This window comes from Antechinus flavipes, chromosome 1 (assembly GCF_016432865.1).
Source record: "Antechinus flavipes isolate AdamAnt ecotype Samford, QLD, Australia chromosome 1, AdamAnt_v2, whole genome shotgun sequence".
Taxonomy (NCBI): Eukaryota; Metazoa; Chordata; class Mammalia; order Dasyuromorphia; family Dasyuridae; genus Antechinus; species Antechinus flavipes.
The window spans coordinates 4,005,814-4,027,803 of NC_067398.1; the positions used below are offsets into that span (position 1 = coordinate 4,005,814).

At 49.1% G+C, this 21,990-nt stretch overlaps 1 protein-coding gene across 2 annotated transcripts in view; it reads right to left on the minus strand.

The window, feature by feature from the left end:
• Positions 1-470: 470 nt before the first annotated feature.
• The window catches only part of HERPUD2 (HERPUD family member 2), a 33,932-nt gene continuing 12,412 nt past the window's right edge, over positions 471-21,990 (minus strand). Inside the window, exons 5-9 of one of the 2 annotated variants that reach the window (XM_051978038.1) lie at positions 18,047-18,169; positions 10,859-11,182; positions 10,296-10,410; positions 992-1,106; positions 471-560 (exon numbers count right to left, since the gene is read on the minus strand). In XM_051978038.1, coding sequence (XP_051833998.1) covers positions 1,008-1,106; positions 10,296-10,410; positions 10,859-11,182; positions 18,047-18,169 — 661 coding nt within the window. In that variant the 3' untranslated portion in view covers positions 471-560; positions 992-1,007. Of the gene's footprint in view, positions 561-991; positions 1,107-9,007; positions 9,963-10,295; positions 10,411-10,858; positions 11,183-18,046; positions 18,170-21,990 lie in introns of those variants that run through there. The other variant, XM_051978029.1, reaches the window with a different exon arrangement.

The following is a 21,990-nucleotide window of genomic DNA, read 5'->3' on the forward strand; positions in this document are numbered from 1 at the left end:
TAAAAAATTATATATAATATATATATATATATTTTTTTACTCAGCCACAATCTGCTTTCTGTTCCACTCACCTTCCTCTCTTGAGAAAGAAAGAAAAACAAAGCCACTGTTACAAACATGCATAGTGTAGGAAGACGGAGTTCCAGGTTGGCCCTGACCGAAACCAAGATGCTTCCATCTGCCCCGTGAACCCTTCCCCTGCTATCAGGGGGGCAACACATTTCATTATGAGTCCTCATCATCACACTGATGGGAGTTCCAAATGCTTTCAAAGTTATTTGTTTTTAAAAGATCAAATGAAGCATCAGTAAAGCACTTGGGCACCGTGCCTGGCACATAGTGGGGACTTAATGCTTATTCCCTTTCCCGGAAATTGGCTTGGTTCTACTCACTTCACTCTATCAGTTCATCTAAGTCTTCCCAAACTTTTCGGAAACTATATTGCTCATCTCTTTCTTAGGCACAGTAGTATCCCATCCCAATCACATAACACATGTGTTCTGCCATTCCCGTTTAAGGGCATGCCCTCAGATTCCTGTTCTTTGTCGCCTTAAAAAGAGCTGGAAATATTATATTATTATATATTATTATTTTTACTTAATACCTAAACCTCCCTTAATCTACTCTCCCTCTAATTCCCTCCTCCCTTCCCTTATTTACTTTTAAGTGAAATGGATTTCTGTACCCAATTCTGTCTGTATTTGTATTCTTCCCTCCTTTGGCTCAGATGAATCAAGTTCAAGTGATAACTACCTCCTCTCCTCCACTCCCTCATCTATATAGATATCTACTTGTGTCCCCCAATTAAACGTGATACTTTTCCCTCCCCCACCTTTCCAGAGTGTATTCTTTCCCCCTTTTCCCATTTTCTCCAATTGGGCTCCTTGCATGACCCCAGATGATGAAAGACACACACACGGATCATCTGCCCACATCAGCCCATAAGCCAGTGCTCCTTGTTCAGATCTTATGATTCGTTATTCATGTTTACCTTTTCGTGTTTCTCTTCACTCTTGTGTTTGGACTTCAAGATTTCTAGGCAGCTCTGCTCTTTTCATCAGGAATGCTTGGAAGTCCTTGGTTTCATTTAAGGTCCATTTTTCCCCCTGTAGAATTATACTCAGTTTTTCTGGGTAAGTTAATTATGATAAGGGGGTAGAGCACTAGGGGTACGGTGGGGAGAGGGGGTGGAACCAAGACAATCGAGTGGTAGGAACAGGATAAATGAGCTCCACACCACAGACCTTTCCAAGTAGATCAGACAGATCCTCATGGGGAGAACCAAAAAATGTTCATTTGAGTCGTTTGTCTAGCCCGGCTCAGCAAAGGGAGAGGGATGGGAAAGTCTGTGGACACTGAGGAAAGACTCGGGTTGGAAGGGACCGTGATGGGAAGCTGTGACCACCAAAAGGCAGGTCTGACTCCAGGTCACAGACCCAGGGAGGACCAAGAAGGTGACCTTTGAAGGAGAGTGGCCCTCTGAGGGAGAGCCCTGCAAGTGTATAAGAAAGGAGGAAGCTGAGAAATCAGCCACAGCATCAGTGACCTGGCTCAAATCTCAGGAGCAGTGCAGGATCTGGGTCAGCTTCTAGCTCAGCCTGTAGAGGAATAACCAGGTGGTGAACCCCGGACCTAAAGGGAGCCTCAAGTTCTGTCCCTCTGAACCAGCAGCGTCCTACTGTAGTTCTGACCAAAACCAGGTCTTCAGACCAGGGGGCAGCAATCACTCTGCTCTGCCTAAAATCATTTTGGGAGCATTGAAAACTCCCCAGCCTAAACTGTCTCTGGGATTGTAGAATAATATAACACATAATACCCTGAGAAAGCAGCAGGAGAATAGCCCAGCTCTTCCCTCCAGACATGCCCCGAACCCAGCCCTGACATCGAGTCCAAAGGCAGTATGTAGGCTGCAATTACTGACCAAAAAAGAACACCCCACAGAGAGAAATTGTGGTGGCAGAGATACCAGTCAGGACCCAATCCCAGAAGAGAAAAACTGGAATATCTACAAAGCCTCAGACAAACACACAGCTTGAGCACAAATTCAACCCAAGTCCTGAAAATGATGAAAAGCTTCAAAAAGTTTTCAAATGTTTTTATAAGTTAAATAAGGAATGTGTGAGGGAAAAAAATTTGACAAAGAACTGAGAGATGTAGCAGAAAGAACTGGAAAGAGAATGAATAGCTTAGCCTAAACTTTATCCAGGCAACAAAATTAATAAATTAGAATGAGCCGAATATAAAACCACGATTACACGAGGCAACAAGAAATATTAAAAGTCCAAAGATTGAAAAAATAAAAGAAAACTTAAGCTATTTCACAGCAAAAACTGACCTTAAAAAAAAGATTGAAAATATAAGAATCATGGGACTACCTGAATTATATGACCAAAACAAGAGACCAGATAGCCTATGTCAAGTAATCTTATATACATTTTTTAAGAAAACTGCCCAGATGTCTTAGAACCAGAGGACAAAAAGGAAATAGAATCTAACAGTTACGTCCTGAAAGAAAGTCGAAAATAAAAACTCCCAGAAACCTCATAGTCAAAATCCAGAACTTCCATGTCAAAGAAAAAGTACTGTCAGCAGCCAGGAGCCACAGCCAGGGTCACACACAACTTAGCAGCCATCTCTATAAAGGAGTAAAGAAATTGAAATATGATATTGCAGAAGCCAAAATATAACTTATGACCAAGAATAACTTACCCAGCAAAACTAAGGAACTTTGAAATTCAAATACAAAAAAGTAAATTCATATGAAAAACCATAAGGGACTAAATAAGAACAAAGTTTTTATTAATTATAAGCAAATGATACCTATGTCCCCCCCCCACCCTCCACCCCCCGAAATCCTCTTGTCATCAGGAGTTACTGAGGGAGTCTAATAAAGCCTGAAATGGTTCAATCAATATTTATTAAGCCCCAACTACCTGCCAAACCACTGTGCTAAGTGTCAGGGGTACAAAAAGAGACAAAGGATGGTCCTGAGCTTACAGGAGTTTACAATCTAATTGAGGCGACAACATGCAAATAAAAATATACAAAGCAAGCTAAATACATGATAAACAGGAAATAACAAACAGTGGGGAAAGTGGGGAAGGCTTCCTGTAAAATGTGAGGTTTTAGTCCGCAAAGCCAGGGAAGTTGGGGGTCAGAGGGGCGCAGGGAGAGCATTCCAGGCCTGGGCACAGTCGGAATGAAAGGATTCAGGAGATGAGCCTTGCTTGTGGAGCAGGGACAAGGAAGCCGCCTCACGAAGGGCTTTGAATGTCCATAGCGCATCATGTTCTTGCTCCTGGCTGGGAGCTCTTTGAGGAGAGGGCCGACAGTCAGACCTGTGTTGCAGGAAGACCCCATTGTAGCTAAGCGCAGAGCGCTCCCAGAAGTGATTGCAATGGGGAGGTGAGGAGGGCCCGCGCCAGGGGGCAGCCAGTATGGGAGGAGGGGGCGTGTTGGAGCCCCTGACAGTAGCTTGATCTTGAAGAATGACCGAAAGGAGTCCAGGGGACTCCCAGATTAAGTGTGCAAGGGTCCTCTACAGGACTAGGAAAGGTAAGCGCTAGGGAGGGTCCAAGAGGAAAGGGAAGTTCCTGTCGGGGCAGGCTGTGTCCTCAAGATTGACTGGACTCCAGCTGAGGTGTCTAAAAAGGTGGTTGTAGATGCAAGATGGCGTCTCCGCGACAGTGTCGTTCAAGGCAGGAAAGGCAGATTTAAGACTCGCCAGCACAGAAATGGTGATAAGACTCCATGGGAGCTGATGGAGATCACCGAGAGCCGTGGGATGGAGGGAGGAGAGAAAGGGGCTGAGGAGGGAACCCTCTGGGACACCATCCTCTGGGCTGGAGGAAGAGCCAGCAAAGGTCACACAGGGGTTAGGGAGAGCCTGGAGGGCTGGGGATCCAGAAAGCTGGAGAGAGGTGTGTCCAAGGCAGCTCCCGGAAAATGAGGAGTGGGAAGCAACCAGGAGACGTGGTGCCTGCAGAGAGCAGTTCTGACGGTGGTTCCGTTGTGCCTGCAGGAAACCACCTGAGGGCAGCTCCCTCGTGCCTGCAGAGAGCAGGGCAGCTGGACTCTCCGGGGAAGAGCATGCAGAAGCCGGGGCCAGCCTTTTGTAGAAGTTCAGCTGCAAAGAGCAGGGAAGCAGCAGGACGACAGCAGGGATGGAAGGGTCAACGAGCGTCGTTCTAGGTCGGGGAACCTGGGCCTGTTTGTAACAGCAGGGAAGGAGTCCTTGAGAGAGGGAAAGATGGTGGCAGGCTAGAGGGAATGACGGAGAGCGCAATCTGCTTGGTCAGGAGGAAGGCCCCCGTCACGTGGGACACGGGAACTGCCAAGGGCCCCAATGTTTCCGTAAAGCAGGAGCCAGCTTCTCAGCTGAGAGGGCGAGCTGTGGGATGGAGGAGAAAGCGTGGGGAAACTGCTGACGAGAATGCCGGCGTGATGACGGGGCTGTCGGGGGACTGCCCAGCAGCTGGGTACCACGGACTTAGTCTGGAACAGAACTTCCTTGCAGGCACAGGCTCCAAGAAAGAATGGGGGCAGCGACTTTAGGCTAGACGTGGGTGGGTCTCTGACAATCTGGGGGGCCAGGGATTCGAGAACGGAGGACATGATGGAATCGAATGGTTCGCCAAAGGGACAAGATGAGAAGCGGAGAGACTAGTAAATGCAGGGGAGACACGAGGAGAGACCCGAGAGGTCGAGGGCCTGGAAGTTGAGTTGCAGGTGAAGAAAGGTGAGAAGCCAACAAAATGGTCAAATGGGGAACTCAGAGTCCTCCAACAACATGGAAGTGGCAGATCTGTGAGAGCAAGGCCAGAGTACGCCCTCGCTGTGACTCGCATTGGGAGAGGAGCCCGCGGGAAATGAGAGCATCTCTGGGGATGCCCAAGGGCCCCGGGATGAGGGCAGGGGCTGGGGAGCAGAGAAGACTAGGGGAGGAAGGAAGGGGAGCGACCATCTCTAAACAGGTCCCAGGGTTCTGGAACACATGAACAGCATGGAGAGCTTGCCGGAGAAAGGGGGAGGACCTGCCAACAGTGCCAGGGAACAAGCAGTATTCCACCTCTCCCACCTAAGTCACGGAATGGACGGCACAGTCCTGGCAAGGGCGGCCAGGGAGGTCCAGCTGCCACCCGGGGGAGCCGGGCTTCCCTGAGAGCTACTAGATTTAGGAAGGAGGAGAGCTGTTTCCTAGGAACAGCATTCCAAGGGGCAGAGTCAACAGCAGGGGGGAATTAGTGAGAAACTTTGTTCTATGATGAGGGCGGCTCAGGGCACCACAGATCAAGGAGTAATGGGCCTGGACTCAGAAGCCCTGAATTCCTACCTGGTCTCAGACACTTCCTCATGGTGTGACCCATAACCTCCTGCCTCAGTTTCCTCATCAGTAAAATGGAGATAAAGTGCTACAAATGGCAAACCCCTCCTGTATCTTTGCCAAATGTGGTCCGGAAGAATCAAATACAATGCACACCTGAACAAGTGCCGAGCATAGCGCCCGGTACAGTTACATAAAATTAGCTTATCACCATCATTGTTACATCCTGATGATCTCACAAGAAAGATGGACAAAGCAAAGAAGAGGAAAACACCATAAAGAGAGGGGAAAGAAAGGGGAAGGGAAAGGCTCATACTAAGGGTTCGAGGGTTGTGGTTTGTCCTTTGTACTGGAGGACCAATGCCCGGGGCAGGGCGTGGAAGGCTCTACCACAGCTCAGACACCACAGTCCACGTGCAGATTTGGGGGATGATGTCTCTGAACTGTGGATCTTCTGTGAGCAGGGCACATGCTGGGCGCCTCGCTCTTTAGGGACCTGGAGAGTGTCCTTGTCCCAATTCTTCTGACCCCCACGTGAGCTCTCCACCCAAGTCTTTCCGGCATCAGAACAAGGGGCTCGGCCCCTCGGGGCTCTGCTCTCTGCAGCACAGTTGGAATGTTGCTTAGCTTGAGCAAGGACCTCCCTGGCTGCCATCTTAGTCACCGGGTGAGCTTCAGAATCTTCCCGAGAGAACTCCAAAGGAGGCGACTCCGTGTGCGGGCACGGGCCTGGCACAGCATCCAGTTCAGCACAGCGGCTCTGTGGCCCTTCGATTTGGGAGGCAGCCCAGCCCCCACACTCTCCCTCAGGGACCCCCGAACACCGAGCTAGCTCTGGCAACGTCTGCACCAACTCATTCTCTCCACACATTCCTGGGATATCCACCACCGAGGTAAGTGAACCTAGCCACGGCCCAAACCGTCGGCATTTGCTCTAACCATATACGGAGAGCGCAATGTGGCCGGCAGAGAAGCCGTTGTCTTGCTGTTGATGGTCGGGATAAGAACCTGCCAAGCCCTTTTCGGGGCTGCTCACCCACACCTGGTGCCCACCTGCCCCTCTCACCTGTAGAAGGGAACGGGAGGAGAGGCTGACCCTTAAAAATCATTTGTCTGAAATCATCCAAGGAGAGAACAGACAGTCCCGGAGCTGAATATAGAAACACATTTCACTCAAGAGGAAAATCAGAGGGAAAGCGGAGAAAAGGAAGTTTATAACAGTTTTATTCCTTAGTGCGTCAAATGCTAAATAAAGGTGTACATAAATATCGATGGCTCTTTTTGAAGTGGCAACGAATGGGAACTTGAGGGGTGCCCTTAAATTGGGGGTATATGTGGACAGGTTACAGTGTGTGTGTGACAGCACACTAATGTGCTGCAGGAAATGAGGGAGATTGTTTCAGAGAAACCGGGAAAGAATTCTGGCTCCGATCAGTTTGATCACCACCTCTGATTACAGAGGACTTGCCGCCTACCTTGTAGACAGAGGGGAAAGACTCACATGATAGGAGGGGACGTCTGTACTTGGCCAAAGCCGAAATCCCTTCGGCTCTCCGGTAATAGTGCCGGCATTTTGGTTCATTTGCATTTGGACAGGGGAGGGGAGTTGCAGGAAGGAGAGAGGGGAGATTTTGTGGATTGTCCATATTGTTGTGCATTCCAGATGCTCCGAGCTTTTGTTGTAGAACTCTATCCCCTCGGTGGTGAAACTCGTCTCCATCCTACCCCTTGAGTCTGAACGGGGTCCCCTGCTCTCTCAGGTGAGAAGACATGCTGGTTTGGGTTTCCTCCTCCTTTATCCATGGTGCCCAATCATTAGCAGGCACGGAATTGAGCCTGAGCCTGCACGGATTCATGGACTCGGACCCTACATGCTGACTGAGGGCAGAGCTGGCACGTGCCCTGAAAACCTGGATCTTAACAGGAAAGCCTCCACTGCAGGTGGGGCAGCGCCCAGAGCACCAGCCCCGGTGTCAGGAAGACTCAAGTTTAAATCCAGTCTCTGACACTTACCGTGTGATCTCAGGCAAGTCATTTTACCGTCTTTGCCTCAGTTTCTTCATCTGTAAAGCAAACTGGAAAAAGAAATGGCAAACCATGCTAACATCTGCCAAGAAAGCCCCAAAGGGTCATGAAGAGCCAGACCCCCTGGAAAATGACTGAACCACAAGCGCCGTGGCCTCTTGCCAGGGCCGAGCGGTTCCGCTTGTAGATCCGGACACTGTTCGTGTTCTCAGCTCCCCCCAGCATCAGGGGTCCCCGTGCCACCCAACGGGCAGCAGGACTTGGAGACATCTTCCTGCTGAGGCTCCTGCTCCGAGCAGACTTTCTCTTCCTTACCAGCTCCTATCCTCTTGAGACCCCCACGTCCAAACAAAGGCATCACAACAGAAGGTCCGGGAGGGCACTCTCTCTCCCTGGCCCCATTCACAAACTCATCGCAGTCCAACGTGGCACTGCATAACACAGCCACTGCTTTAGTCACAGGAGACCAAGCTGGTGGCCCCAAGGCTCTCTCCTCTTCTTGGATCACCGGGCTTCATCTCTGTCCGAGAGGAAGAGGAGCTGCCATGAAACCAAGCTCACCGAAAGCCGGCCCCACCCGGAATGCCCCTCAGTTAATTAAGGGGGCACACTCGCCCCCCTCGGGAAGGCCCTGCCGCAGTCTCTACTGGGTGCCGAGCTTCATTTCACCTCGAGGCTTTGTTCCTGATGTTCTGGGCCTACAGACCATGGCCTGGGCAGGATTCCTTCTCATCGCCTCACTCATTTCCAGCTCCTTTTGGTGGACGATATTCTCTTGTTAGACTAAGTTTCTTGAGGGCAGAAAGTGTGACTTTCTGCTTTAACTTCTATCCTCAAGGCTTGGCGCAGGGCCCGATACATGGTAAGCCCTCAATACATACTTGTTTCCATCCTTCTGCACCCCCATTTCTAGCACCTCACCATCACTACAGAACGGAGCCACTTGGTTTGAGGGTTGCCAGAAGTAATCATCTCACGGGGGTGAGCCCCTCCCCAGCTCGCTAAGTCCTACACCAGCAGACTTGCCTGTTGCTTCATCTGCCTGGGAAGCCTTCCTAAGCGGGTAGACCCCGTGAGAGGTTGCTCTATACTTGTGTAGCCCTGACTACCCACGATCACCTCAATGAAGCATCAGACTGTGACCTTACAGAAATGAGCATGTGAAAACTGTTATGGAATTAAACTAAAAATTAAAACCAGGAAACTAGTTATCAGGGGCCAAAGCATAAGAGGGGCTCTCTCGGAAACCATCAGACTTAATGACTGTAAATGCAGATACCATGAAATGAAACGTTGAAGAGAGGAAATTCGGAAGAAAGATAGGAACAGCATGTCTCCAACACTACCGGGAAGAATGGGGGACAGACATACCCATGGGTACCTTCGAGTTCCAATTCCGTATCTCCATTAAAGCAGCTTTCTGATTTGAATCAGGTTTTGCAAAATGCTTCTCCATAAGGAAGAAATGTCTTTCCCTAGCACAGTGTTAAATCGGTCCTCTCACAATCACGCCCTGAATTTGAGTCTTCCATTATCCTGCTCACACAAACTGACCTCTGACCTTGAAGCTCTCCCTGCCAACCATTATGCTGATTAACATAAGGGCTGAAATATAATGGCAAGCTAGTGAAGATGATTAAATAAATATTCCACAAACGGTTTACTATAATTGACCTTTTATTAAAAAAACTAATTACAGGGATTGATTTCCAGTACATCTCATTTTATAAAAAGTACTGTATATATCAAACATTTGTAATGAATCAAACATCACTGTTAATTCCCTTGAAGAGCTGCTTGTTTACTTGTTTTAAAAGGTTTAGTTCCAATTACCAGGGTATATTCTACAAAAGAAAATTTCCATAATCACTTCTGGCATCAGAAAACTTGTTTAAAAAATTTTAAGCTTTCAATAAGCAGTAAGAGGACTTATTGCTGTGTTGCAGAAGAAAAGATACTGCTCTAGCTCATTTTGTGTGACGGGCATTCTTTGGAAAAACTAGAAATATAAAAATCATCTTTTAAACTTTTAGGGTCATTCACAGAAAATAGGCGGATTTATTCATTCAAATTTCACATTGCTCAAGGGCCATCGGCTCCTAACTGTAGACGTTGATACTTTAAACAGCTCTTTAAAGGAATAATATGCACTAACAACGATTTTGTTCTTGCTATAATATCCATAATTGAAATGAATAAAACATGGAAGACCAACATTATTATCACACTGTGCTCCTCTTTAAAGGATGTTTAAAAAAGCACACATTTTGTAGCTCACTTGTGCTGAAAAAAATTCATGTGCATGAGAAGCTGAAAAAAAAACACCTTTTTACAACATGATCAAAAGAAAGTTATAAATTTTTTTGAAATTGCACTGTTATTTAAAACGCTTCCCTCCAGTCAAACCCACTTCTCAGGACAGTTCTTTCTCGGCTGGCACAGGTGGTCAGGTCTAATTGGCAACCTGGGGAGGCCCTTCCGGGATGAGTGAAGTAAAGAAGGTGGTGATAAAGGACCAGGCCGAAGCCATGAGCCCGGGCTGAGGCCCACCACTGGCATCCTCCCCGGCATCCTCTTCACTCTCCTCACCAAGCCCATCATCCATCAGATGCTCCTTTCAAACCAAACAAAAACCACATTGGTGAGGGACTTGCCCTGGGGAGTAAGAGCGACAAGCATGACCTGGGAGGCTGTACCCCCCGGCCTTCCAGAGAGAAGCCAAGAAGAGTCCTCGCTCGGGACTCAGACAGGGAAGAACCCAGCCAGGTGGGACATCCACTCTCACCACGCGCACAACCTGCCGGGCTAGTCTAACTTTGGATCATGAAATCAGGAGGAGGAAACCAAGCTGCCCTTTCTGAAGCTCCTGATCTTCTATCCTGTGGTTACTCCAGGCGCAAAGTAGAAGGGGGAGGGACCTTGTTAACAAGCCTCTGGGCCAACGTACCATTTCTTCAAGGTCCGGATTATTCCCATCCTGCCCATCGTGGTTCACACCGGCATTATTGGGGGCCTGTAGCTGCCCTCCTTCTTGTCTAAAAGGAAGCCATCCGGCCTGGTGTCTATTCGGCAACATGAGGAAAAAAAGAATCAGAGATCAGAAATGGCTGTACCGCTTAACAGTGAGTGAGATTACCCAGGGTGTCTAGGATCGGTGCTACGGCTCCCCACGGCAGGCCACGGCACACCCCCTTCCCCTTCCCCCTCAGGTAGAACTGTGCTCCGAGGGCCCATCCCTACTCTCAACTAAGACGGGCTCTTTGGGAAGCCCGTTCGTCGTGCTCACGGGCTGAGGAACTTCAGAAACCACCGAGGGGTCAGCTTGCCCACCGAGACTCAAGCTCTCCCCGAGGGGCTTCTCACTGAAAGAGCCGTTTGCAAAGGGCAGACTTCACCTGGAGCTCAGAACCAAGAGCGCCCGGCAGCTCGGACGCAACGGGCCCCGTCAGATAAAGGTTCCTGCCACTCGGGTAAGCCCCCGGCAGAGCTGGGCAGGTGATTTCTACTCACAGGTAGACCAGCAGCATGGCTCCCATCACCATGACAAAGCGGCTGAAGGAAGAGTAGAAGTACACAATACTAAGGAGGATAGCAGCTCTAGAAAACGTGTACATCCAGTCTAGCCAGTCTCGATTCAGGTCTTCTTCGTTGACCACAGGACCTCCCTGCGCGTTCATCTGCACATTCCGGTTCAAGGCTCGGTTTTCCTGGGCCCCTGCATTTGGACCAGGCTGAGGTTCATGAGCAGGGACGTGGGCCAGATTGGGAGCCTGGGCAGCAGCAGGTCGGGATGGGTCAGTATTGGACGTTGCTTGGGCTGAAACAGCAGCTTGACTGAAATAATCAAAGGGAAGAGAATTAAAAAGAAAAGTCACAATGTTTTGTTTGTTCTTTTTTCACCCAAAGGGCCTATATAGTTTCACAGGGAAACAACCTGGGAATAATAATTGTTGTGAACAGTAAAAACAAGTGAAAAGTAGTAAGAGCGTGAAGAAAATTTTGTCCCCCACCCAGTAAATTCCATTGGCAACAGCAGTGAATCTAAGAAGTTCAATCGGATTCCAGGTTAAGTCCTTCTCAGTTACAGAGCACCGGGTGAGGCACTGGGGGAGAGCCACAATTTCCATAGTTATCGCATTCACTGAATTTACATTATAATGGTGAGGACTTAGCTATAAATGTAAGAGAAGTTCTGTAAAGTACAAGAGAAGGAAGACTCAAACTCATTGGGGGAGGAGGGAAAAGGGCCTTTGGAGACCATCAATGAAGACTTCCCAGAAGAAAAAACAACTGAGCTGGGTCTTAAGGGCAGGCTTCCAGATGGAGGAATTGGAAGGGAAAACTTGTGGAATCAGAGAGCTGCAAAAGAGGCACAGGGGAGAGCAGGAAGCACGGGGCACCCAGCTCCAGATTACACAGGGTTTTAACTTTGGAGGGCCAGGATCAGGAGTTTGAGATTACGCACGAATTCCAAGAAGAGAAGAGGCCTGGGAGGGCAGAGCCATGTATTAGGAAGGACTGATGATCCTTCATCATCAAGACACCGAGCTGGGGAAGGTGGAGATGGAAGGTAAGTCACTAAAGTTGCTGAAGGAATAGGGGAAAACGCAGAGCACCCAAGGAGAACAAGGACAGAAGAGGCCACCAGATTGGGCAATTATGAGATCGCTGTGAACACCCACCGAAGTATCCCCACTGGACACTAGGGTGGACACAATTACTAAAAGCTCCTTAAAGAAACGAATGACCTAAATGAAGAAGTAATGATGGTGATGATACTACCAAAATTTATATATTTAGCGTTACTAAATCAAACTACCAAAGGGACCCTTTACAAATTCTACACAATAATGAGAAAATCATTTAAAAAAACAAAAGATCCAGAACATCAAGAGAAATGATGAATAGAGTAGGAATGAAGGATAGAACTTCCAGACCTCGAACTAAGGTATACATCCTCAAAACTATTTGGTGCTAGTTTAAAAGCAGGAAAGTAAATTTAAAAAAGAAAAAAAAAAAAAAGATCAGACAAGGAAGAATCAAAAATAATGGACTCCAATCACCCAGTCTGATAAACCTGAAAACAAATAGCCTAGTAAAGAATTGCTGGAAAAAGTGGAACGCTACCAGGCAGAAACTAGATTTACACCCATATCCTATAACACATATCTCCAAAGATTCAAAATGGATACATGACCTGATTATTAAAAACCACATAACAAATGAGAAAAATAAAGGAATCGTATATCTTCCACGGTTATGGGTAGTGGGTGAATTCTTAACCACCTAAATGACATGGATGATTACAAAAGATAAAATAATTCGTTCTAGTTATAACCAAATCCCAAAGCTTTTGTGTCATCAAACTAAAAGAACTATGAAAAGAAAGCAAATAAGTGATAAAGAGAAGATAAGCCTCCAATCAAATTTCTCCAAGAGTTTGCTATACAAAGATAGACAACTGAAAGATTTAAACTCAAAGGCTTCTTTAATAAAGAAGTGGATAAACGATAAAAACAAAGACTTCTCAAAAGTTGTAAATAATTAATAACCATTTGAAAAAGGCTCCAACAACAAAACCGAGAAATTACAATCATTTGGGCCCAATCTCAAAAAGAGGCTTGAGGAATCCCTTTCCTTGTGTCTGGGCCGAGTTGATTGGCTATGAGAGAAAGACAAGATGTCCGCTGGATTTTTGCCATGTTGGTTATTTCTGCTTAAATCTTTTCTTTTACAAAATTCTTTATTATGATGGATGGCTTCTCTGGGAAGAAGTGGGAGGAGTTTCAACTGAGTAATGAGAGTGAAAGCCAAAGCGCCCGGGGTTGATGAGACAAGGAGAGAAATACATGTATGTCTGTGTCTGCGTGTTTGTGTGCAGCACATACTTCTCCGGGGGAATGAGCCGTAAATAATGCCACACACCAAATACTATATCCAGGCTGAGTACAGTGGGAGGACTGGAGGGACGGCCAAATGGGGAGACTGGGATTAGAGCTAGATTTGAAGGAAGCCAGGACAGCTAAGAGACAGGTGATAGAGCTAGATATCCCAGGTGGGAGGAGTGGGAGAAAAAGAATCTCCAAAGACTCCTGACCTTCTCCCCACTCCAACAGGGTTTCAGCTCTTGATCAGCCCCCAAGCTCACACCTGTCGATGCTTCTTCACCCTCTCCTCCCCCATCTCCACTTCAGGAGCCATCTTCACCTCTGACCTGACAGATGAGCCTTCCTGAGCCATCTTCTTCCTGCCTCTCTTTTCTGTTCCGAGCCTTGTGTGCACACAGTAGGAGCCTCATAAACGATTACTGACTATTGGTGGGCAGGAGAGTGTGCAAAGGAACAAAGTCTAAGAAAACTGGAGAGGGAAGAAGATGCTGGGAGTGGGGAGCTTCAGATGTCTGAGGCTCTTGTATTTGCAGTGCTGGGGACCATTTACAGCATGGGGGGGAGAACAATCACTCAGGGGACCAGAGAAGAGGGACCTGAGGCAGGGGGCAGGCCCAGAATCTGAAAGCACGAGATGGGGGCCTGAGCGGCAGGGAGTCTGAGCTACAGTGGGCCACAGACAGAGAAGCGAGGGCGAATGAGGAGGAGTGGGTGACTGGGGGGTTGCGCTCGACAGGAACGGCAGCTCCAGAGGAACTAGAGAGTTCTGCTTTGCTGAATCCGAGATCTCCTTGACATTCAGGGGAAGAGGCTCAAGAGGAACTCGGGAAATAAAGGGAAGTAATGGAGATCACCAAGTGAGAGGAGGCAGGAAGGAGGCAGGAAGCAGCCAGAGCGACCCTGGCTGAGGAACTACCCAGATGAAGACCTAGTTAAGAAATGGGTATGGGATGGTCAGAGGAAGAATCAGAGAAATATCCCCCAAAACCCAGGGAGAAAATGTCCAGGAACTGACTGGGACAGGGTCAAAAGCCAAAATGAGGTCACGGGGATGAGGACGACTGAGAAAAGGTCATTAGGCTTGGCAGTGAAGGAAACAATGGTTTTAATTGGGTGGGAGGGGGAATCATTTTTGCCAATTGAAACAATAAACTTTAATTTTAAAAAGGAGAATAGTTCTAGATGAACAATTGGGAGCAAAAGACCCTGAAGAGGGTTCAGAAGCAAATGGGAGGAAGTGGAGGCTGGGCTCCAAAGGGACAAAAGATAGGAGCATCGCCAGGAGGAGGATTAAGGAGGTCCGGGCACTTAACCTACGTTTTTGGAATGAAGGTCCAGGTCCAGGGCTGTGTCACACAAGAAAGCCAACAGAAACACGAGGCTCCTGATTGGAACAGAGAGGCTCCCTGGAGGAATGGAGGGAGGTCGGGCGAGCCAAAGGGGCCATATCCAAGGAGCAGAGACTAGTTCTGGGCTCACAAGGGGAAGTATCGTGTTCCTTGAGGGACGGCCACCCAGTGACATGTCCCGGAGGATCAGCAGGATGGGGAGACTATCCCGCACAAAAGCCGAGGCGGAACCGAGGACGTTTAATGTGGAAAAGCACCTCTTGAGGCTCCTCCCTTGGTTTCTCTGTCTGTTGGACTACTCAGTGGGATGCTGGCCTTCTCCAGGAAGTCCTTCCCCATCCCCCTTAATGCTCGTGCCTCCTTCCGCATTCTCCTGTAGGGATCTTTGCTCCTGCAGTTACTTCTTTAAAAGCCAGGGACGCTGGAGCTGGCATGCTTTGCCTTTCTAGCATAGTACCTGGCATACAGTAGGCACTTAATAAGTGTCTGCTGCCTGGATGATTTCCCGTGAATCTCTTCTCTTATGTCACACCCCTCCCATAGACACCACAAGGCGACAGGCTGCTGGGTAGCCTCGGCACCTTCCCACTGGAGGTGAGGCGTTCAGCTGCGAGGTCCCTGTACTGCAGGGCAGGGGCACGTCTGACCGCGGGCATCATTTGGGCAACGCCGAATGCCAGGTACGACCATCTCCTATGGCTTTACTAAAGCTGCCAATGTTGCCCAGCCTGCAAATGGCCCTGGGTCTCTCCCGCTCTGAGTGACCCAGTCACAGCTGTCGAGCCGCAGTTTGGCCCCCCACTCAGTTCTGAAGGCTCCATGTGAATGCCTCCTGCACTGTGCAACTGGCCCCTTCTGGGGCATCTGAGCCTCTGACTCAGCCAGAACCGAATTCAAATCCTGCTTCTGGGATCCTGGCAGAGCAGGGGCCGCTCCACCTCAGAGGAAGAAGGAACACAGATGGAGCCAGAGAAAGAGCCTGGTGAAATGAACTCGGGGACTCGGGTGGAAGGGGCAGGGCCGGAGGGAGGCAAGAATTACACGGCTTGGGGGCTAAGCAGACAGAGGGGTCAGGGAGGGAATCCATGTCTCAGTCCAGGTCGAGCAACCCAAAAATGGTCAATCCCATCCCTGGAGGAGGCGGAGGGGGTGGGGTGGGGGGGCTGCTAAACCTCTCAAGTGTTTTTTTCTTTGTTTTTCCTCCAAGAGCGCCATGAAAGCAACAAGGAGCCTCTTCTGTCTGTACCCTCCTCTGTGATAAATCCTCCTCCATCTCCCTTTGAGAGGACAAATGGCAAGGACTTGGCCTTGGAAACTACTGGCCAACCAGGGAAGAGAAGACAACAGAAAGAGAATCAGGAGCTAGGGAAATCAAAGTGGTCGAGTAGGGCCAGAGAAGGAAGTATTTCAGGTTCGAGAAGCTGGCCAGTGGGGGATGGCGAAGGTCTCTTCGGGCTATAAATCCCACTCTCCTAGGTACTCTGCTTATTTTAATAGCTATAAAATGCATGTTCTCCTTCCAGCAGCCCAGGAGCTTGAGCCAAGGAGTCCTGGGAGTTCAGGATTATAGGCAGGAGATGACAACCAGGCTGCAGGGAGGGCCTAGCAGTCGGGGACTTTGGCCCGAGCCAAGGGGCTAGCTTCAGACTTGAAAGGTGGTGGGACTAAGGCTACACAGGAACAGAACTAGGCTGTGAATCTACTCTCCCCCCTCCCCTCTTCTTGGCTCATGGAGACCAAGGTAGTACAAAGGGACCTTTTAGGGATTGCTTAGGTTTGTTCCTGTTAAAACCTTTGAAGTGAACAGTTGTAAAAGCTACTCTGCCTCTAAATAGTTAAATGAAACTAGGGTGCCTTTAACATGGGAGAAACACAAACGGTAGGAGCTTGTGGCAAAGGCAAGATCGCTCTCCACCCTTTTAAGACTCCCAGAAAACCTACAGGAAAGGGAGGAAATGTACTGGCTTGCTCCTCAAGCAACGGGGTCTAGAATAATCTCTGTTAGCTATGAGTTTCTGCTAAAATAAAACTGGGCCCTTTGCATCAAGAGGGAATTTTGGGAGAGATTTTTTCCTCCAGAATTTTCTTTCTAGAACGGGACACTTGACAATTGTGCTCAGACCACAGATGGACAATCTCGAGAAAGATTTCTACCTAGGACAGTTTTGTCCTCTAAGAGACGGGGACACCCCGTTAATCCCAGGCCCCGAAAAACTCCTTAGTGGATTACTCCTTTTCAGTTCTAAGTGTAGAGTTGGGACGGCCTAAGCCCAGGGTGAGCCGTGGTAACCCTGGTACCCCACATTCGATGCCCACATGTGGCAACCAGCAACAGGGAAGGCCCAAGCTCAATGCTGGAGTCCCTGGACCTAAAGGGAAGGAGTGAGACTTGAACTGGAGGGAAAGATTATGCCCCCAAGGTGTTGCTATGTTTCCCCGATACCTCAAAGTAAATATTCCTTTGTTAAGCTAAAGAACCAAACTAAAAACAAAGAAGCAAACACAAATAACCACAACCCAATTCAATGAAGCATTTATTAAGCACCTACATTGTACACGGTAAGAGGAATCCGTGACATCCCGGAGAGAAAGCCAGGCCTGGGCTTAGAGAGACCAGGGCTCCGGCCTTACCTCTGGCTTTGTCACCTTAGGCCCGTCACTTCACCTTTGGGTGCCCCAGGCAGTAGCCCACGGGGCGAAAGGTACCAACAGCAGGAGGTTCTCTTAGTAAGTTCCCAGACACCAATGAAGTCACAGGGCTGAACGCAAGACTATGTGCTATGTGTCTGGTATCAGGGACAAAAAAAAAAACCCCCAGTGTCCCCAGCCCTCAAGACACTCACCTCCTACTGAACCAAGAGACAGGGAGGCTCCCCAATGGTCCCCCAGTATGCTGGGCATCAGGAGCCACAAGGGCCTCGGGCACTGGGCGTGGAATCAGGAAGGCTCATCCTCATGAGTTCATATCCAGTCTCAGATACTGACTGGGTGACTGGGCAAGTTACTTAACCCCGTTTGCCCTCAGTTCCCTATCTGTAAAATGAGCTGGAGAAGGAAAAGGCCGAGCCCTCCAGCGTCCGGGCCCTAAAGCGGGGTCCTAGAGAGGCAGGCGTGACTGAAACAATACAACCAAGGGCTTCCTTGTGCTATCCTCCCCGAGCTGTGAGTCTCGGCCTTTTACCGATGGGACGCCTGCCCATTCCAGCCAGCGTCTTACAGAGTCCCGAGCTCCCACCTCCACATTCTCCACACATCCCTCCTGGGAGCAGGGCTCACCACAGCCGGGGCGAGGTGCCCATTCACGCAGCGGGAAGCCCTGGCCCACATAACACTTACGGGATTTGGAGTCTGACCGGGCGACATCACGGACGCGACCAACGCAAGGCCAGCCTGCATCTGCGGAGACCCTTAGAGCAAACCACGCAACGGCAACTGAAAATGGTGAAGTGGGAAAAACTTACTACTGCATGTAATACTGCCGGGCGTACATCTGCTGCCACCAGAGCATCTGGAGGGGGCTGAAAGCAGGGTAGACGGGGAATGCAGCTGGAAGAGCTTGCCCAGGAAACTGATTCCCAACATTTCTGAAATAGAAAAGAGCAGGGAAAACAGGGCTGAGAATTTTAGCCTGTGGAAGCCATGATCCTGAACTTATTTTTCTCGATTATTTTCACTCATCATCTCAAAACATAGATCTTTAGTCCCCCAACATTGGGCACAGCACAAAATGCTCCTAGGTCCGTCTGAGTGACCACCAACATGCGAGTCCAATAGTTTTAATGGAAAGGGGACTCGCTTTCTTAGAAGTCCCGATGCCCACCACTGCCATTTCAGGACAGAGGTCTTTCCTCTTCCAGTCATTCTCAACAACTACCAGAGTTCCCCTTTAAATCTGGGATGCAATGCTAATGCTTCTCCATCTAACTCTATTACTATCTTTTGTCATTTCCAAATACGACCCCTCACCCCCCCCACACCTCTCCCACATCCTGTCCCTTGTAAGACTACAAATGGCATCAAGTTCAGTTCAGCAAATTTTTTCTTTTTGTTTTAAAGCCTTCTTAGTTAGATTTGAGAACCTGGGCAACACCTCCCTACCAGCCTTTGTCCGATGAACCTTATCTCTGACGAGGAGCTTATCGATCATGGTTTATAAGCTGTGACCCAGAAGTAAATAAGCAGGAAAAAAGCATTTATTAAGCACTTATGATGTACAAAAAATGCTTTGTGCTCTCCCCTTAGGATACTAAAAGATGCTTTCCAGAGCTCAAGCTCTATATTCATAAAGAAGAATCCACTAATCCTCAGGATGCAGCACGTCATCCGGTAACCCGCATCCACTTCGGGTGTCCGACCATTTGGCTGGACCACAGACCCTGGTCCAAAATAGCTTGTTTTCTAGGTGCGCAGGCACTGTGGTTCCAGATTGCATCTTCCCAAGATTATGGACAGGACGGGGCGGGCCATCTGACCAGAGGTCCGGGGTTTGGTGCGGCTTCCTAGAGCCACTTGAGCTCGGTCATGGCTGGGCAGCAGCGGATGTTGGCGATGGGCAAGGTGGGCTCCAGGGCAGTTTCTCCCCCAACAGTGGGTCTGCAGTGTGGCTGCAGGCAAGAGGCTGTTCCTGAAAGGTCTAGGGTCAGGATAATGGGCATTCTCCAGGAGGATCTGAGGAGATGGAGCTGGTCTGACTCCCCTGACACATTCCACTTCCTCTTGTGTGCTTGGGCTAACCAACTTAGTCCTCGTCTCCCCAGGGAAGGCGGCAAATGACTTGCTATCTATTAAGTCTCCCAATCTGCTTCTGCCTTCCGTGGACAAAGGGCCCCTAACGGGTTCCGTTTCGCCAGCACTGGTACAACCTTCCTCAGTTCCTTCTGGAAGAAAAATGTGTGCACGTGTACAAGATACACACCCCAAGAAAGTGGCAGATGGATTTACCGCGATCAGGGCAACCAAGCCAACCATCTTCTGGGAAGTGGCCAAGGGTGACAGCTTTCAAGCTATCTAAGCTCAGTACAAATTATAACAATTAGAGAAATGAAAATTAATGCAGCTCTCCTGGTGCCATCACCCTGGCTACTAAGACAAATGCTGGAAGGGCCACGGGAAAACTGGCACCTAAGGCCCAGCCCGCAGAGCTGCGACCTGGTCTATACTTTCTGGAGGGCAATCTGCTCAAAATGTCATTAAACTAAGCAACCCTCAGAACTAGAAATACCATTACGAGGGATCAAAGAGAGGGGCAACTCATCACACACAAAATTACTTATGGCTACTATCTTTGCTGCAGAAAATAATCGAAACCTAAGGGGATGCCCATTAATTGGGGAGTAATGCACACAGGATGGCATCTGAATGAACAGAATAGAACCGTGCCATACGAAACGACGATGGAGGTTCAGAGAAACCAGACGAGACACGTCTGAACGGATGCTGAGACGAGGGGAACAGCCGCGTGAAGGCACAAGCGACCCCTTCCATCCTGTCAATCCTGAGGTCAAAGATCTGACATAGTGGGAGCTGACTCCAGACACAGAAGGAAAAAGATAGGAATTGGGGGTCTGGGAGGGAATTTGCTTTGCTTTACTCTAGAGATCTGTGACAAGAGGGTTCTTCCCTCTTGAGGAAGAAGTAGGATGAGAGACAAAATACATTCTTGTTAACTGGGAAAAAACAGCCGAAAAGGAAAAAAAACGAAGCCCAAGAACAGCTTGTATCTGGTCAGCAAGTCCTGCAAGGAGGCCTTCGCGGGTTCTCACTCTCCTGCTCTTAGCACCTACCTGACCGTGTGGCGGCACCAAACGCTCGTCTCTTCAGGAGGAGCCGGGACGGCGTTCCCTCTGGGCCTCGCGCTCCAAGTCCTTGCCCTTCCCGGGTCTTTCCCAGCTCCTTCCAGGTGCTCTCCAGCCTCGGCAAGAGGCCATCATTCCTGCGTACATGGTCCACAAATCGAAATCCCGCTCTTGGCCAGGGGAGCCCACCGCTCCTTGCTCACACCGGCCTCTCCCTCCAGGCCGACAACCATGACAAAAACAGCCGGCTTATGGTGGCTGGCACCTCAGTCCTGTCCTTCATGTCCACCCCAGCCACGCTCAGGGAGTCAAGGGCCCAGCCTTCCTCCTCGCTCTCCAGCTGACCGCTCTCGGCAGCTCCTGGCCCTGGTGCAGACGCTGCCCAGGCTGCAGCCAGCCTCACCTTCCAGTCTCTCAGAGAGTGGGTGCTCGTGCCTCCATGAACCTTCTGGGTTTCTGACTTGAGCCAGACCTCTTCTTGAAATGGTTGTTGTCAAGGGTCGCTGCTCCTGTTTCATTCATTTTAAAGAGGAATAACAAACCTGAGACAGACTCCTGGTCCCCACCCATCCCACACCACGGATGCCTGAAGTGGCGGCTCGAGAGCGAGCCTGCTGGTCGGCAGGGCTTTTCTGCTGGGCTGGTCATCTTGGTACAGGAAGCAACAATGGACTTTTGGGAAACCTCCTCATGACTCAGATATCGGACAGGCTGAGGGGGTGGACACGTTTTCTGTCATCCACCTTGTCCTGGGGGGTTTTACCACAAAATCATTCTTTGAGCATCACGATTGTCAACAAACCACTTATATCCACATCAGGTGCTATCTGTCCTTGCCTTCCCAAGTGGGCACAGGTGTGCATGGGGTAACCAATTCACCTAGTACATGAAAAGTGAGATGGCGCGAGCGGGCAGCCGGACATTCACATGTCCTGGATTCAAGTCTTGCCTCTGGCACGCCCATGGGACCTTGGACACAGTCCTGTAACCTGCTCTCTGTGAAGAGTTGCGACTCTGCTTTAGCAGATGGTTCCAGACATGAGGGTTCCCTGCATAACATTTATTAACCCTCTAAAACTAAAAAGTGCAATTAAGGATCAAATGATATAGTTGTAAATCACTTAGCACAGTGCCTGACATACAGAAGGTGTTGCATAAATGCCCATTTCCTTCCTTCTTTGAGATATAAAAGTATTTTAAAACCATTCCATTTTATGCTCTAAAGTTACTATTGATTAGAGAAATGAAAATAGTACTCTGAGGTTCCACTTTGTACCTCTCAGACTGGGTGACAGGAAAAGATCATGATGTATGCTGAAGGAGATGTGGGAAAACTGGGACACTGATATATTGTTGGTGGAACTCTGAGCTGGTCCAATCATTCTGGAGAGCAATTTGGAACTATGCCCAAAGGGCTATCAAACTGTGCGTCCCCTTTGACCCAGCAGTCTCTCCTGGGCTTATATCCCAAAGAGATCTTAAAGGAAGGAAAGGGACCAACATGTGCCAAAATGTTTGTAGCAGCCCTTTGTAGTGGCAAGAAACTGCAAACTGAGTGGATGCCCAGCAGTGGGAGAATGGCTGAATAAATGATGGGATATGAGTGTTAT